This window comes from Medicago sativa, chromosome 1 (assembly GCF_051527215.1).
Source record: "Medicago sativa cultivar Bolivia chromosome 1, Bolivia_mono, whole genome shotgun sequence".
NCBI lineage: Eukaryota > Viridiplantae > Streptophyta > Magnoliopsida > Fabales > Fabaceae > Medicago > Medicago sativa.
In genome coordinates, this window is record NC_140749.1 from 17,735,535 (window position 1) to 17,751,382 (window position 15,848).

The 15,848-nt window shown below is 32.8% G+C and overlaps 1 protein-coding gene across 1 annotated transcript; it reads left to right on the top strand.

The window, feature by feature from the left end:
- Positions 1 to 10,430: 10,430 nt before the first annotated feature.
- LOC146953240 (Pentatricopeptide repeat (PPR) superfamily protein) lies at positions 10,431 to 14,816 on the top strand. Its single transcript, XM_085708459.1, has 2 exons — positions 10,431 to 10,827; positions 13,859 to 14,816. The coding sequence occupies exons 1-2, from the start codon at positions 10,534 to 10,536 to the stop codon at positions 14,282 to 14,284; spliced, it is 720 nt and encodes a 239-aa protein (XP_085564585.1). The 5' UTR covers positions 10,431 to 10,533; the 3' UTR covers positions 14,285 to 14,816.
- The last annotated feature ends 1,032 nt before the right edge of the window (positions 14,817 to 15,848 follow it).

The following is a 15,848-nucleotide window of genomic DNA, read 5'->3' on the forward strand; positions in this document are numbered from 1 at the left end:
CATCTGAAGAAGACGACGAATATTTGCAACTAAAGAGCTACCCATGATACTTCCATTCTTTTTGCTGTTGAGGATATTCACCACCAAAGAGGAATCAATCTCCACCTCTATAGCTTGAAATCCCAGCCTTCTGACATACCTCAACCCTTCATACACTCCCCATAGCTCTGCCATGTAGGCGCTACACTTCCCAATTCTCTTCGCGAAACCTCCCAACCACTCTCCATCACTTCCCCGAATAATACCACCACAACCAGCTATGCCATTATCCTTGCAGGACCCATCAGAATTTAACTTAACCCAACCATTCGGAGGTGGTTTCCAGCCAACGAAGACCATTTCCCGATGCGAACTCGTTTTTTTCGATCAAAGATGGATTCCTAGTCTCTGTCAATGAGAGTTCAACGTTGATTAAATAACTTTATGTGAAATAAAATTATTGAAGGTTGCCAGATCGCATGTTGATGAGGTTTGGCATAATTGTATTCCTTCAAAGGTGTCTCTGTTTGTGTGGCGCCTCCTTCGTGACAGATTGCCTACTAAAAATAATCTGTTAAGGCGGGGAGTTATACAAGCAACGGATACGGATTGTACAACAGGTTGTGGGGAATTGGAAACGGTTACTCATTTGTTTTTAGGGTGTGCCACTTACGGCTCCCTTTGGTCACATGTGTTGCATTGGTTAGGTATTTCCTCGGTTTTTCATGGAGATTTACGTCATCATTTTGTGCAGTTTACTCATCAGGCTGGTTTGCCTAGTTTCTCTTATCTTTATTTACGCCTAATCTGGTTTGCATCAGTTTGGGTGATTTGGAAAGAAAGAAACAACCGTGTCTTCAATAATGTGGCTCTAAGTGTTGAGGTGCTTTTAGAGAAGGTTAAGCTACATTCTTTTCTGTGGTTAAAATCTAAACAGGTTGTTTTCTCCTATAGCTATCATGAATGGTGGAAACACCCACTATGTTGTATGGGTATTTGTTAGTTATCTTTTTACTTTTGGTTACCTTCCATTGTTGGGTCACTATGACTTTGTAAAAACTCTTCTTTGATTTTTCCTTTGCACTTCTTGTGCGGGGGATCTTTTGTGATTATTTATATATACACCATTTTAGTTTGTTCAAAAAAAATTATTGAACTTTACGTAAAGCAAATTAGAAACAGGAACATGCACGAATGTTATTTATAATAACCCCTTGTATTTTTATAATGACATATATTCTTTCTACAAATGTAATTAAACAACTTTATTTATTAATACCCTCAACAAAAAAAAACTTTATTTACTAATCCTTTTAAATAGGGATGACAACATGTCGTGCCGCCCGACAGGGGTCTACAACCTAGCTTATTTAAAGTCTAGTTTGACTCAGTTTTTTTTTTGTGGTGGCTGGGATTTGAACCTCGGACCTTGCATATATAATGCATTGTCCTTACCAGTTGAGCTAAGCTCACGAGGACCGACTCAACTTGTTTAATACGAAGGATAGACTCAAACTTTTTATAAAGCCTATTTAATTAAATAGGCTAGGCTAAGACTTGCAAGAAGTCGGTAAGCCTATCAGACTAGCATATTAAGTCTTTGTGAGCTTAGCTCATTTGGTAGGGACAATGCATAATATATGCAAAGGTCCGGGGTTCAAACCCCGGTCACCACCAAAGACTAGCATAGTATGCTTTTTATATACATCCTCCGGTCACTATTATAAGCAAAAATCAATATTTTAGATTCATTCATTAAATGATGTATGTGGTATATTATAAGTCTTTGTGAGCTTAACTTATTTGGTAGGGACAATGCATAATATATGCAAAGGTCCGGGGTTCAAACCCCGGTCACCACCAAAGACTAGCATATTATGCTTTTTATATACACCATCCAGTCACTATTATAAGCAAAAATCAATATTTTAGATTCATTCATTAAATGATGTATGTGGTCTATAATAAAGACCATATACATCATTAAATGAATGAATATACAATATTGATTTTTGCTTATAATAGTGACCGGATGATGTATATATTATCTCTTCCATTATTAATATTGTTATACTTTTAGAGTTTGTCTAACATGTGCAACATTGCACATGTTAAAACAACTAATAGTAGTAACTTTTTCTTGGAAAATTACAATTATTTATTCAAAAAATTTATATTTAATATTAAATGTACAAGTTTCAATACAAAATTTCTATTTTAAACTTCTTAACATGTGCAAATTTGCACATGATAGAAAAACTCATATTTTTATTATAAACTCAAGCCTTCGTATAATTTGGTTATTTAGTAACATGTGTATTAGTGTGATTAGACTTTCATAAGATTTCGTTATTTAGTAGTAAACTTATTCGTGTGTTAAAGGTCTTCATAAGATTTGACTTATTTAGTAGTAGACTTATATGTGTGGTTAGTAGGGGTGTTCAAAATTCAACCAATCCAATAGAAACACCGCAAATTGAACAAATCCAAACTGAAACCGCAAAAAATCACATTTGGTTTGGATGTATTTATATCACTTTTTTACTCATCTGCATGATTTGGTTCGATTTGCGGTTTTTATTTTACCAACTCAATGAAACCAAACCAAACCGCAACATAAAAAAAAAAAAAAACTTTAATTAATTATATGTCATATAGACAAATACTCATAGCAACTTAATGGAAACTTTTATAAAATGACATATATTTTCTTTTGTTAAGTTTCTTCTTTGCTTTTTATTTCAAAAATGTATTTATGTGCTATTTGAACTTTTAAAAAATGAAGAAATCTTAGTCTTTTACATTTCTTACATAATAGAATTACTTTTTGTCCACATTTTTAATTTGTCTATGGTGTTTTGTGAAAATGACAATAATTGTCATGTTGGATAAAATTAAAAACATTGTCGGAAACATTGCTGGAAATATGTTGTGTTTTTAACCTTTTAACTTTGTTTTAAATTTTAATGTTGGAAACAAAAAATTGTATTATATGATAGAAAACTACCCCACCAACTGATCCAACCCAAACCGTATTGATTTGATTTGGTTTGGTTCGGATTTTATTTTAAAAGTCAACCGAGCCAAACCAAATCACATGTTTTTTTATCTTGCGGTTCAGATGACTTTTAACCTCAAAACCTAACCAAACCGCACCGCAATCACCCTTAGTGGTTAGGCCTTAATGTAAAATAGGTTTTTAAATAGACTTTTAGGTTTCATCGGACCTTTAAAAAAAGTCAGATCAGACCTTAAAAATGAGCCAATAATGGATAGAGCTTATTAACTATTTGTCTTTTGTTAGTGCTCATTAACAAGTTGAACCCAATCACTTGGTTTTCTTTCTCTTTTTTATAAGACTATTTACAAACCTTCATATTTTGCAAAAATGTTTTGAGAACACATTTACTCCCGCAAGTTACCGACAATAGATTAGTTTGGAAACCATAGAAGAATGACAATCATTCAATTTGAATTGCATATCACTTATGCTTGGAGAGGACAATGGATAATTCTCATCTAGAAGACTCGGTTTTTGGAGTAGGATATGGAAACTAAAGGGTGTCTCGCAAAATAAAAAACTTGGTGTGGGGAATTTGTAGGGGTTGTTTTCCTACTTGAGCAAGGTTAAATAATAGAGGTATTGCTTGTCCTCTAAAGTGTGTTATGTGTAATGATCCTTATGAAGACAACTATCATACTTTACTTTGTTGCTCAAACGTCCGTAAATACATGATGAACTGGTGGAGTTTAGAGTATTATTGAACCATTAATGCAGCAATTTGACAATGCACATGACATTATTTTTGCAATTCAGCAGCATACCAACGCAAATTAAGTTGAAATCATTTCAACTATCATTTGGAGCATTTGAAATAGTACGGGGTGTTCCGCCTAAATACGTCGCATTTGTTTCGTTGTATTTCGTTTTTCTCATTTGCAAACTGTGTGCATCTTGTGCAGATTATGCTAATAATTTTTACTGCTTAAAAAAAGGACAAAATTCGCAAAACCCACCTGCAGTGCACCGATGGACAAAGTCAAACAATGATAGGTTTTAGTGCAGCATTGATGCTTCTTTTTCAATCTCACGTAGTAGACTGCGTATAAACATGTATATTTGATATAAATAAGGATGTTGTGTGCTCTCCAAAACTATGTCGTTTACTCCATTGTGCTACATGGATGTAGGGGAAGCCTTGAGGCTATATCATGCAATCATGTGGATTCAAGGGACGTAGCGATTATGTTCAATATTCAGTTTTGTAATCTATATTTAACAAACTATCATGTCGATAGTTTATAAGGAGGCAAACAAATGAGGTCGCTCGTGATTTAGCAAGGATAGTCACATCTTAGCTAACTCCCACATTTTTAGCGATATACCATCATATATCACATAATTGATTGCTAATGAAATGCTATAAGCATGTTTATCTCAACAAAAAAAATTATTTCTTTACAAAAAATACTCATATTTACTTCACAACTTGAACTTCATATCTTTGTTCTCTCATGTCATACTATTAATTTTAGGAGTAATTATGTGATAGTAAAACATATTTACAACTATTTTTTTAATCTCCGTGAAATTAAATTTGTTAGAATGTCTTATAATAAGAGACAGAAATAATAGTAATTGTTGTTGTAATTTGGAGAAACTTATGAACCAATAAAATGATTAATTCAAAGAAAGGGGTCTAACTAAAGTTGTATAGATTAAGAGTAACTATCGATGAGTAACATATATATATATATATCTAGACCCACATGTTGAGTCATTTTGGTTAGGGCAATTATAGAGTCAAAGAAAGGTATCAAAGGCATGTGCAGAATAAAAGCACTGGGTAAAGGTCTTCTTCACATGCACCAAATTAATGGTCCAAAGGCCTATAAAGTTGAGTGGTTCAATCGTGGTTCTTTTTCTTTCTATTTTTGAAGTAAGCAAGTAATGGCTATATAGTGATCATCATACATAGGCTGGCTATGTCTTGGTCAAAATAAACAAGCTCCCCCACCCGAGTCTGGGTATGCTCCATTTAGTCAATTTAATCTTTAGATGCAAGACATGTGGCAAAAAAATAATTAAGGGCTAAGATTAGAACTAACATTAAAAATAATCGTGACTCACTCTTCTCACAATTTTCTCAGAAATCTTTGACCCTTCCTCTCTTCTCTGTCAGAATCGTTTTGGGGGAAATTCCACCCACAACCAACAATCCAATCCAACATCACCCACCACCCCTTCTCCATCCACCTTAAAATTAAAACCAATCAAAGACATTCCATTGTGATATTGAGAATAAGAAATAAAAGCTTTGCTTTTTTACATTCCCACAAACCTTTATTTTTCCAGATCCATGTATTGGTGAGAAAGGGTTTTATAGCTTAGTCTTTGATTTCCAAAAACCCCAAATAGATATTATGTGGGTGTGTCTTTATGGTATGAAGTTTAGGATTTGAGTATTGAAGTACACCGAATTAAGGTTAGAATGCATTGACCCTTTATTAAAAATCATGACTTTGCTACTGTTTTGTCATTCTGCTAGCAAAAGAAATCGCAAGATGATAAAAAAATTCAGGTTTTGAAGAAATTAAACACTCTTGTAGCTTCATTGTTTATTTACTAATAATATCATGATTGACTGAGAAGGCGGCGGCAGACGTAGGAGGGGGTGACGGTGGGCGGCGATGGGAAGAGAGGAGGGGAGAAAGAGGAGAGGAGAAAGAAGACAGAGATCCAGTATTTTTATTGAACAAATACATATTTTTAAAATTTTAAATCTCAGCCTTTGGTTATTTTTTTGCCACATGTCTTACATCTAAAGATTAAATGGACTAAATGGAGCTAATATTAAATGGAGCATACCTAGGCTCCCCCCACCCCCCACACACACCCAAAAAAAAAAATTGTTGTTTAGACTTCACAAATTGTCTCAAACACCTTAAAAGTTCAGCTTCTAATAGAGTTCATAATCTGATACAATGTTCAGAGTTAAGTGCAGCGGATATAAAATAGATAAAGAAGAGAAATACACAACAATTTATCCTGGTTCCTTCCACAATCCGGAAGTAGTTTAGTCCCCTTGTCACTTAAAAGAGATTTTTCACTATAATCACACAAGATTCCAATTGCTTAAACACACAAGCAAGATACTTCCAATGCTCAAGCACACAAACAATAGACTTCTAACAAACAAAGATTATAAAGAAAATTGTTTGGATTGAACACTTGATATATAATCAGAGGTGTTCACAAAATACAACAAAGTTCAGACTCTAAGACTTAAGAATTTCCAAGATATGAAAGTTAATAAAAAATTATAAGTGTTTGATGTGTATCGATTTTGACAGAGTAATGGCACTATGAAAATATTGCAGAGTCTTGTTGTTTCATCAAGTCTTGTTGAAAAGAGATGTTGAAGAGAGCCAACACATCATTAGAGTCGTTGGAGAAGCTTGATCAAGCATCATTGATTTGTTGCCTGATTTGGTCAATCTCATATGAAGGAATGATTTTGAAATATGTCCTTGATAAGGAATTAACCGTTCTTTTCTAAAGGAGACACAGCTGCAGCTTCATACACAGGCACATGGAAATGTTGGAGGTAGTGGTCGTACTATTATCCTTCAATGATAATGACATCCATTGACTCTCTGAAACTTCAAAATTACCATTGCTTGACCTTGTAGATACTTCTGCACCTTTAGTCTTCAGCTTTCCAGAGTTTGGCTTCTAGAGTCTAAGCATTCAGCTACTAGGTGATCCAGCTTCTGGCTTGACTTCAGAGTCAGACTAGTCTTCAGATTCTGGCCTGATACTTAGTTTCTCTTGAAAATTCTTTGATCTACATTTGTTCTTTCAGAACCAATACATGATTAAGACATAGTAAATTTGTATCTATGGTCTTGCACACTTGAACAAATATTAGCACCAATTGATCTTTTAACACGTTATTATCATCAAAACTTAAGAGGCATTGTTTAGAACTTATTTTGTTCCAACATTTCAACGACGGTTAACTGCGGTTAACAACAACACTTAAGTACCGGCGTTCATAACTTGAAATTTTTTATTTGTTTTTCAACTCAATTCTGCCTAATTATCGCAATGCATGATTGTTTATCGGTGTTTTTGGTAAACAAAAGGACTAGTTTTGATTATTACAAGCATGATCAGACCAGAAATCCTAGGACATGTTGTGCAATCTTTTTTCCAGAAAATATGTGAATGTTCATCATATTCATAGGTTGCTTTATGAACAAGATAAAGAAATCTATTTTTGTATGAAGATAACTGCCTTTCCACAGAGACCAATAAAGAAAATGCAAGTAAAAGACTTAAAAGTTTAAACGCGGAAACTTAAAGAAAAGTAAATTGCATTGTATTAAAGTAAATGTGGTTCGACAAATCAAATTACATACATTCTGTGACTCTTTTATCTAGACACTAGTACTTTGAGTGCTAGAATTCTACAAGTGATTTGTGACATGTTTTCCTTATAAAAAACTACTATATATACATAGAGAAAATAACTGCAAAACCTTAAACTGCTAAAAACTGAATGTCTTCAACGACATGCTCTCCACGTGTCTGGACACTTGAACCAACTTTTCCACAATCTAACTGCTTGTCGATGTATAACTTTTGTCGAACTTAGCAACTTCCAATGTGGACTTAGAGATTTTGCAGCTTTAAAACTTCTTTTACCTATCGAATATACACTAGATAAAATGCAATCTAACAATGATACAACTGCCTAATTAAATATTACATTTTAGTATATACTTGTTTTCGGTTGGTTAATAGTTTATTTTGTTTTCCACATATAATAGTCGGAAAGATGGGAAGTGCTACGAAATGTTTATCAAAAATTTATAGTTCTAGTACATTCATCACATCGATCAAAGGGTTTAAGTGTATATATGAATAAATTGATTGAAAAGTATGTACTATTTTATGTGGTAGAAGATGCAATCTAAATCGAATAAGGGATAATGCATATCGCTTGTAAATTATATAATGACGAGTTCTTCTGTAGCCTCGAAGTTAATTCCTTAACCATGTCGAGATAGAAAAGATTGTACACTTTATTGAGTCTATTTGAAAAACATGGGATGAGCACAATTATTTGCACATTCACTTTTGAAAGTTTTGACTCATCTACGTTCTCAAAAATTCTCCAAATACCAAATCACACAATTAAGATGGGATTTGTTTGGATTAATCCAGACACATTATACGTACATATCACTATATCAGAATCACCTACAAAACATCACATTTCACAAGTTTTGATGTAATATTCAAAATATAAGTTCCTCATTTTCGTTTTTAGTGTTTTTTTCATATTGGTATCTGGATTTTGCAATCCAGATGGATGTTGTATCTGAATTTTACAGTATGGGTTCTATGCAAGCTATGTTTTCTACTTTTCATATTTCTTTGTTATACTTAGGCTTTATGTTGTATTGAGTTGTAATTGTGTTTGTTTTCCCTTTGGTTCGGTTATAAGGATGGAGGGAAGCCACAAATAAACACACAAAATAATCGCAACGAAACATAAAAAAATTTCCCTTGTTATTAAGAAGGCAAACTAGCATAGTGAAATTAGCATCGAGGAGAATCAAGCTTTGAGAGAAGTACACTCAAATATCATAAGCCAATACAATTAGACCAAGCCAAGTGGATTACATACAAAATTCTCTTAATTGGATCACGAGCATGACACAAATGCCAATGCCTCTTCTCAGTTGCAAGAACAAACTCCTTCCACTCACATTGCAAGATGGGTCGAATGGAAGCTTAGAGATAGTGCAGTTTTAGAGTTACTGGCGGGTAGAGTTTTTGAAAAGTGAGAAGTATGTTTGCTTTAATAGAAGAGTTCTATATAAAGAAACATTAGTGTGCATTGTAGCTTATGGATTACCATTTTCACTTAAACGAATTTTACTCGGAAGTGTACCGCTTTCCACTTAAACACATCGTACCTTACAATTTCCCATTTTTCTTTTATTCGCTTAGTGCGTCATAAGAGCGCATCACTGACTAATAAATACGTATAACATATTAGTTTTAATCCCTCATTTATATGTATGTCCTTATGTGTGATTCTCAAGGTTCTAGTAACTTTGACAATAATATTAAATTACAAATTTAATATTATAAATTGTGAGCGGTATCTAAAAACACATCATTGTTACTTAATTGATGAGAATGTCATGTTATAGTGACAAAATATTTCCATGATAATGATTGTATGTGTAATTACTTTTTAATAGAAGACATACATCGTGTCACCCTTGTACAATTTAATATTGGGTCCATAGACATTACTCTTGTTATGTACGAGAGACAAATTTCATCTAGGTCGCTCATGTCCTCATCATGATTTGTGAAGAATCCATCAACCGACTTTATAATCATCTTTTTACATATAACATTTAAACAACAAGGCATCCGACTCCACATCTATGGATCATAGTGGTTTTAGGTTGAAGGGTGACATACACCACTATCATTTTGGAAATATCTTATGACACTTACATAACACACTTACCTAACAAAAATCAAAATTTAATATGAATAATCGAGTTTTTCAAGAATTCATATGAAATAAAGAAGCACCATAATAGAATATGATTCATACAATAACGATGAAACACATTTATAAGAATGTATCTTAAAGGCTCTGATTTCAATTAATGGAATTTTAACAGTATATCATTTAATCATCGATACAAAATTAAAACTTATCTACATGTTAAAATGGATCAAGAAGAATTGCATACTTTTTGAATTAGTAAGAGCTTCGTGAACAAGAATAGTGAGAAGGCAAGGAGAGGATAAGAAATTCTATTATTCTCATAAGTATACATTTATGTTACATTTGAGATATATTTATAGAGAAATACAATGATATTACGAGTCAATAGTATGACCCAATAACTAATGAACATCCGCTTATAATATACATAGTAACAAATTACATGTAAACATAGATTCTTTTTTTACTAGAACTAAAATATATTCGTTCAATTAAATCAATTGATTACATCGATGCAATACAAATTTGCAAAACAAAAAGGACAATCAATTCGAATATGACTATATTCAAGTGTCCATAATACTCATACCTCCAGAATTATAACAGTGACGACACTAAAGTCATTCATTGAATATGCATTGAATAGAAGCGGATAAGACAATTTGAATTAATTAAACATCATAACAAGACGGAAAAAAACAAACGACACCGTACAAAGACAATAAACAAAACGTCACATTGAGATAACAAAATCGCTAAATAAAACGCGAAATATATGTAAACATAGATTAAATATTTTAATTGATTGTGTGTGCAAAATTGTTTTGAACACCCACCACCATTAAACTCTTTTTAAAATAATAATAACTACCGAATTCTCAATTTTAATTGAACGTCTGTGTAAAACAATATACACCGACGGTGCATTGTGTTACATTGTAAAAACGCAGAACACGCAGTGTTTCAACACAATCACTTGCTCTAAACTAAAGAAATAGACACCTTAATGCTGCGACTTGCACTGCGAAGAGTTTCATCATCATCATCATCTTCTTCTTCTTCTTGTTGTTCCCGGTTCATTACCGGTTCGGCTTCAAAACCAAGCCTATCAATATGGAGGCGAAAGAAAGAGTTGGGCAAAGAAGGTCTTATCATTACCAAAGAACTCAAGAGACTCCAAACTGACCCGGTTCGTTTAGACCGGTTTGTCCGGTCCAATGTCTCTCGCTTGCTCAAGTCCGACCTTGTTTCTGTTCTCTTTGAGTTCCATAGACAGGACAATGTCTTTCTCTCTATGAAGGTTCGTTTTTTATGTTTCTTTTGAGGTTTATATTATATTTTTCTCAATATTCTTGTTATTAATCTAGAGTTTGTTTCATCTAGGTCAATATTCTTGCAACTTATAGCATAAGTTCTTATCATGATATCATATAAGCGCTTATGAATAAGCTATTTCTATAACACCGTATAATCTATATGTTGTTTTGCATGTACTATTCTGAAGAGCTTATGAAAATAAGCTGAAAACAGTTTGTGAACATGTCATAAGCTGTTTTCTTGAATTTTCAAAACAGTTTCACTAGTGCTTATGACAATAGATAACTCAAATAATTCAATCCAAACACGCCCTTAGTTCATGAAATTAACGAAAAGCAAAATTTGATTTTGTAAATTCTAAATCACATTAATGTCTCTGACATGCAATTTGAGGAACTAAGTTCAACGATTCAAAAGGACTAATTTGATTGAAGATTTTATTTTCGGAACTTATTTTGAAATATCGATAATTTCAGAAACTAAATTGGTGATTGACTTGGTACTGTTTTGATTTTTTAGATGTTATTGTTTATGTATGAATGTTAGGTGGTTTGGTGTAGTATATGAAAAGGTTGAGTGATGGATTTAATGACACCAATGAGTTTACCTTAGAAAATTTACGAATTTTCAGCATAGGTTTAAACTTAAAATACTCTTTTAAGCTTGAATAGAAGAAAGAAAAAGTAAAATCTTTTTGGGCTAATTAGTTGTGTGACTATGTGATGTTACTTGCAGTCAAGAGCCACGGCTTTACCCTGTCTTAATCTCAATAGGATGCTATAGTCGTTATGTTTCTTACATTTTCATTGAAATGGGATTGAGCTCTGTCACATGGTTATGTTATGTTATGTATATGTGATCTTTAATGGTGTCACTGGTATTAGCCTTGGCTCTTGAACGTTAGATCTGAGGTGTGTATGAATGATTCATGTGTACGATTTCTTTCATAGGATGCATTTAAATGTTGATTTGAAGAGAAAATTAACTATCTAATAAATGAAGAGAATAAGTAGAATGTAGTGAGGGAGTTACGGATGAGGAAAATAGAGGAAATGATTGATAGACCATAATAGAACAGTGTCAGACAGAAGTTTCATAGCACACATTTCCCTTGCACAATAAGTACGTAACATTGTCCCTCAATATGATGCATATATCAGTAATCCCTACCTAGGTTTATGCAGATTTTTACATACATCAATAATCCCTACCTAGGGTTTAGTGAAAATACAACCTAGTTGGTCTACTCTTAATATATGTTTTGACATAATTGACTCTTTATGAAGTTTTGAACAATACGTCTTTCCACATCTATGTACATAGCTTTTTGTGTGGATCACAGGATTTGTTAGCTATGTGTGTGTCAACCAAGCTCTTGAATAAATAGTTTTGCATATAGTTTTTCAGATAAAGTTTACACATAACTTGAGCCATTGTTCTATCGTCAAATTCAATATTAGAGCCAACATTACCCTTTGTACTTTTCCAATATAAAAGATTAATTAACAAAACCAAAGACACAATTATGAGCTTCATCCCAACTAAAGATCCTGCTCATTCTGCATTAGAGAATCCCTCCACTTTGCAAGTTATACGATCTTGATTGCATCCCCACAACCTAGTGTTCCTTTAAGATACTTTAGAGTGTAACTACATGCTTTTGTGTAGTTTTGTATGATAACATGAAAGACTAACTACACTAAACAAGAAGGTAATACACAAATTCCCTTTAGTTTTCTCACAAATTCTCTGAGATACTTTTCAGTGTGAAATATTAGATTGCACTCACTGAGATGGCAATACATTGTCGCATCACAATAAGAATTTAATTTTCAAACAACTTCCGTTTATTTAAAAGGGAGCCTTAGAGCAAATGGTTGAAGTTGCTGCCCTCGCCACTTTGAGTCGCAAATACATTTATGTTGGACCAACCTGATTGTGTTTGTAATTGTCTAGGTCTATAAATGTATATGTTTGTAACTCTTTTTATTTTGTTATATGTTTGTATCTGGTGGAATAGAGTAGGGGAAGCGAAGTTTGGAGAATTACTGAGAGGGTAGGCTCTCGAACACCCCGTTCGTCAATTGTAACAGTACTGTTTTCAATCCAATTATCAATAAAACATTAGCATTCAGAAGAAAACCTTAAGAGTAATGTTTTTCCGGTTCCTACAAAATCACTATTGTACTCCCCTGGGCAAATATCCATTTTAGGCGGATAGTACCAGCATACAAATAAGATCCCACATATGATTTGATTCAAGAAGTACCACTGTAGGAGTTTTTAGGGGATCAACAGAGGTTGGAACATAAGAAGCAGTAAGAAAATATGATTTTAAAGAGTTACCTCTTTTGATATTACTATTCTCTACCACACATAAATGAGTTAAATCACATGTCAAATCTCTTTTGCATGAACTTTGACAAGATCGATAAACTTTCAATTAGTCAATTCTATAGTCTTACCCTATATTTATAAATTATACATGGTTTTGGCTAATGATATATGTTTTCAAATAATATTTTGAAGTACATAAACTTGCATGAGATCAAGATTCAGGTTTAGGATTTGGGTTCATTAACTCCTCACTATACCAAGACTCTCGAGTTTGACGTGAAAAAGGCCCTTAGCGTTGTCGATGATCTAAACTCTTAAGTATTGCCATGGATAGGCAATTCTACCTACTGGGAACAAACTTTCAAGTTTGCTGAAATTATTAATATAAACTGTCTAGCTAATTTTTTTCACATATACTTTTGGGCTATAAGAAAAAACATTGAGCAATTTTTCTAAATTGCTTTGATCATGTCCTTATGCTACTGAACTTTATGGTTAAAATTAGCTGTTTAACCATATAATGTAGTGAATATCTAATATCTAATATAAATTGAACCAAAAGAAAGATAGGAATGCAAAAGCTTAATTTTATAAATTTTTTAGTGTTTACTTTGATTTAATTGACCTAAAACTTTGAAATGCATTGGTTGTTTATTGACAAATTTTTCCTTTCTCAGTTGTACGATATCGTGCGTAAAGAAATATGGTACCGGCCGGACATGTTCTTTTATAGGGACATGCTTATGATGCTTGCAAGAAACAAAAGGGTGGATGAAACAAAGAGGGTGTGGGATGATTTGAAAGGAGAGGGAGTTTTATTTGATCAGCATACATTTGGAGACATTGTTAGAGCATATCTTGATAGTGGTATGCCCTCAGAGGCCATGGACATATATGAAGAAATGAGACAATCTCCTGAGCCTCCTCTGTCGTTACCTTTTCGTGTAATATTAAAAGGACTCATTCCATATCCCGAATTAAGAGAGAAAATAAAAGATGACTTTTTGGAGGTTTTCCCGGATATGATCATCTATGACCCTCCTGAGGATTTGTTCGACGATCATGAGAAGCACGAGGATGAATCTAATAGTGACATTTATTGAGTCAGTGTTGGATCTTTATACACCTCCTCATATTAAGGACCGGACATTTGGAGTGGGAACAAGTATGAGTGGAATAAGAGAAATATCGGCTCCATAGTAAAGTTAAGATTGACTCTGATATCATATTTGAATTTGAGCTAACTTTGATTCCTCCGACAATATTATCTGCACTTTGCTGTAACAAATTCTTTTGATAGAGATATTGAAGTTTGCAGCATACTTTTATATACTGAAGCAGCTTGATGCCATGCAATGCTGAGACCCGGTAGCTGCTATTTCGAGTAATCTCATTTTTCGCTTTTCTCCGTTGATCCCAGCGATGAGATTTTCCCATCCTCTCTCATCGTTGTACTTTATAGCTTATACATATGAACGTTGACAGTTTGAATGAAATATTGATGATACATTACCTGATTTCTTAGGTTAGAAACAGAAGTTGTTCAATGTGGAGATACACACAGAACTTTTGATAATTTTATTCAGTGTATTTTTTGGTTTCATACTTGAATTGAAGTACTTCTATCAAAATACCAAACCTACGAATCTTTTACTACTACTGAAGTACCTAGAATATGCTTCAAAAGTTAGAGGAAATCTCATTACTTTTCAAGAGTGTGTTTTTATGCTCCATGTTCAATCTACTCAAAATCTTTTAAACCAAGCAAACGTGACTATTTTAATAGATGGCCCAATATAAAAAAAATAAAAAAAAATAAAAAAACTTAAGCTAAATATACTGTTGAATTTTCTCAGAAGAAGTTGGCCTAATTTGTTAAGGTCGAATCGAAAAGGAGTACACGAGTTTAACCGCTGATTGGAACAATATTTGGTCAAGTTTTATTTATATCCTTCGGATTATCAGAGTGAATTTCTCTTACAAATTAGAGGAATAAGACACAAAACACACTTTCCATAGGCGAAGGTTAATCCTTTTTACATTTAAGAATCTAGTAAACAATTAGATATCTATTTGCATAACAGCTTTGGTCTATATTTTCATTTTTTTTATACGCAACAAATTAAAGCAATTACAGTGTGCCAATTCATAGATCTTTATGCAACGGCTGTTAAAAATGTTCCATCATCTGAAATTTATAGTTAACCACCTTTAAATTTATGATTAATAAAATTACATTATTATATGGGTTTTTAACACCTAATATATCCATTACTATCTATCAAACATAATTAACCACTTTTCTGAAATTTGTTAAACACTTGTCATAAAAGTTGTTCAATTTCTATAATTCAAATTATAGAACTGTATTACAAAGACACAGCCTAAACAAATAATTTTGGTGTCATCTTTGAACTAAAAGCGATAACTTAATATTTTTCTTGCAATTTTTATTACAAAACTATTAATAATCCTCATAATGAAAGTTCTATAAAAATTACTACTTTCAATATAAATCTAAACAATTGAATCTAATATTACATAGTTGATCAGAAAAATGATTTTAAGAACTTTAGAAAGACTTCTAATAAATGTAAGAGTTGTAGCGGTAATTAACATTATTCAATAAGATATATATGCATGCATCTGAAAAGAAAAAAATAGTTA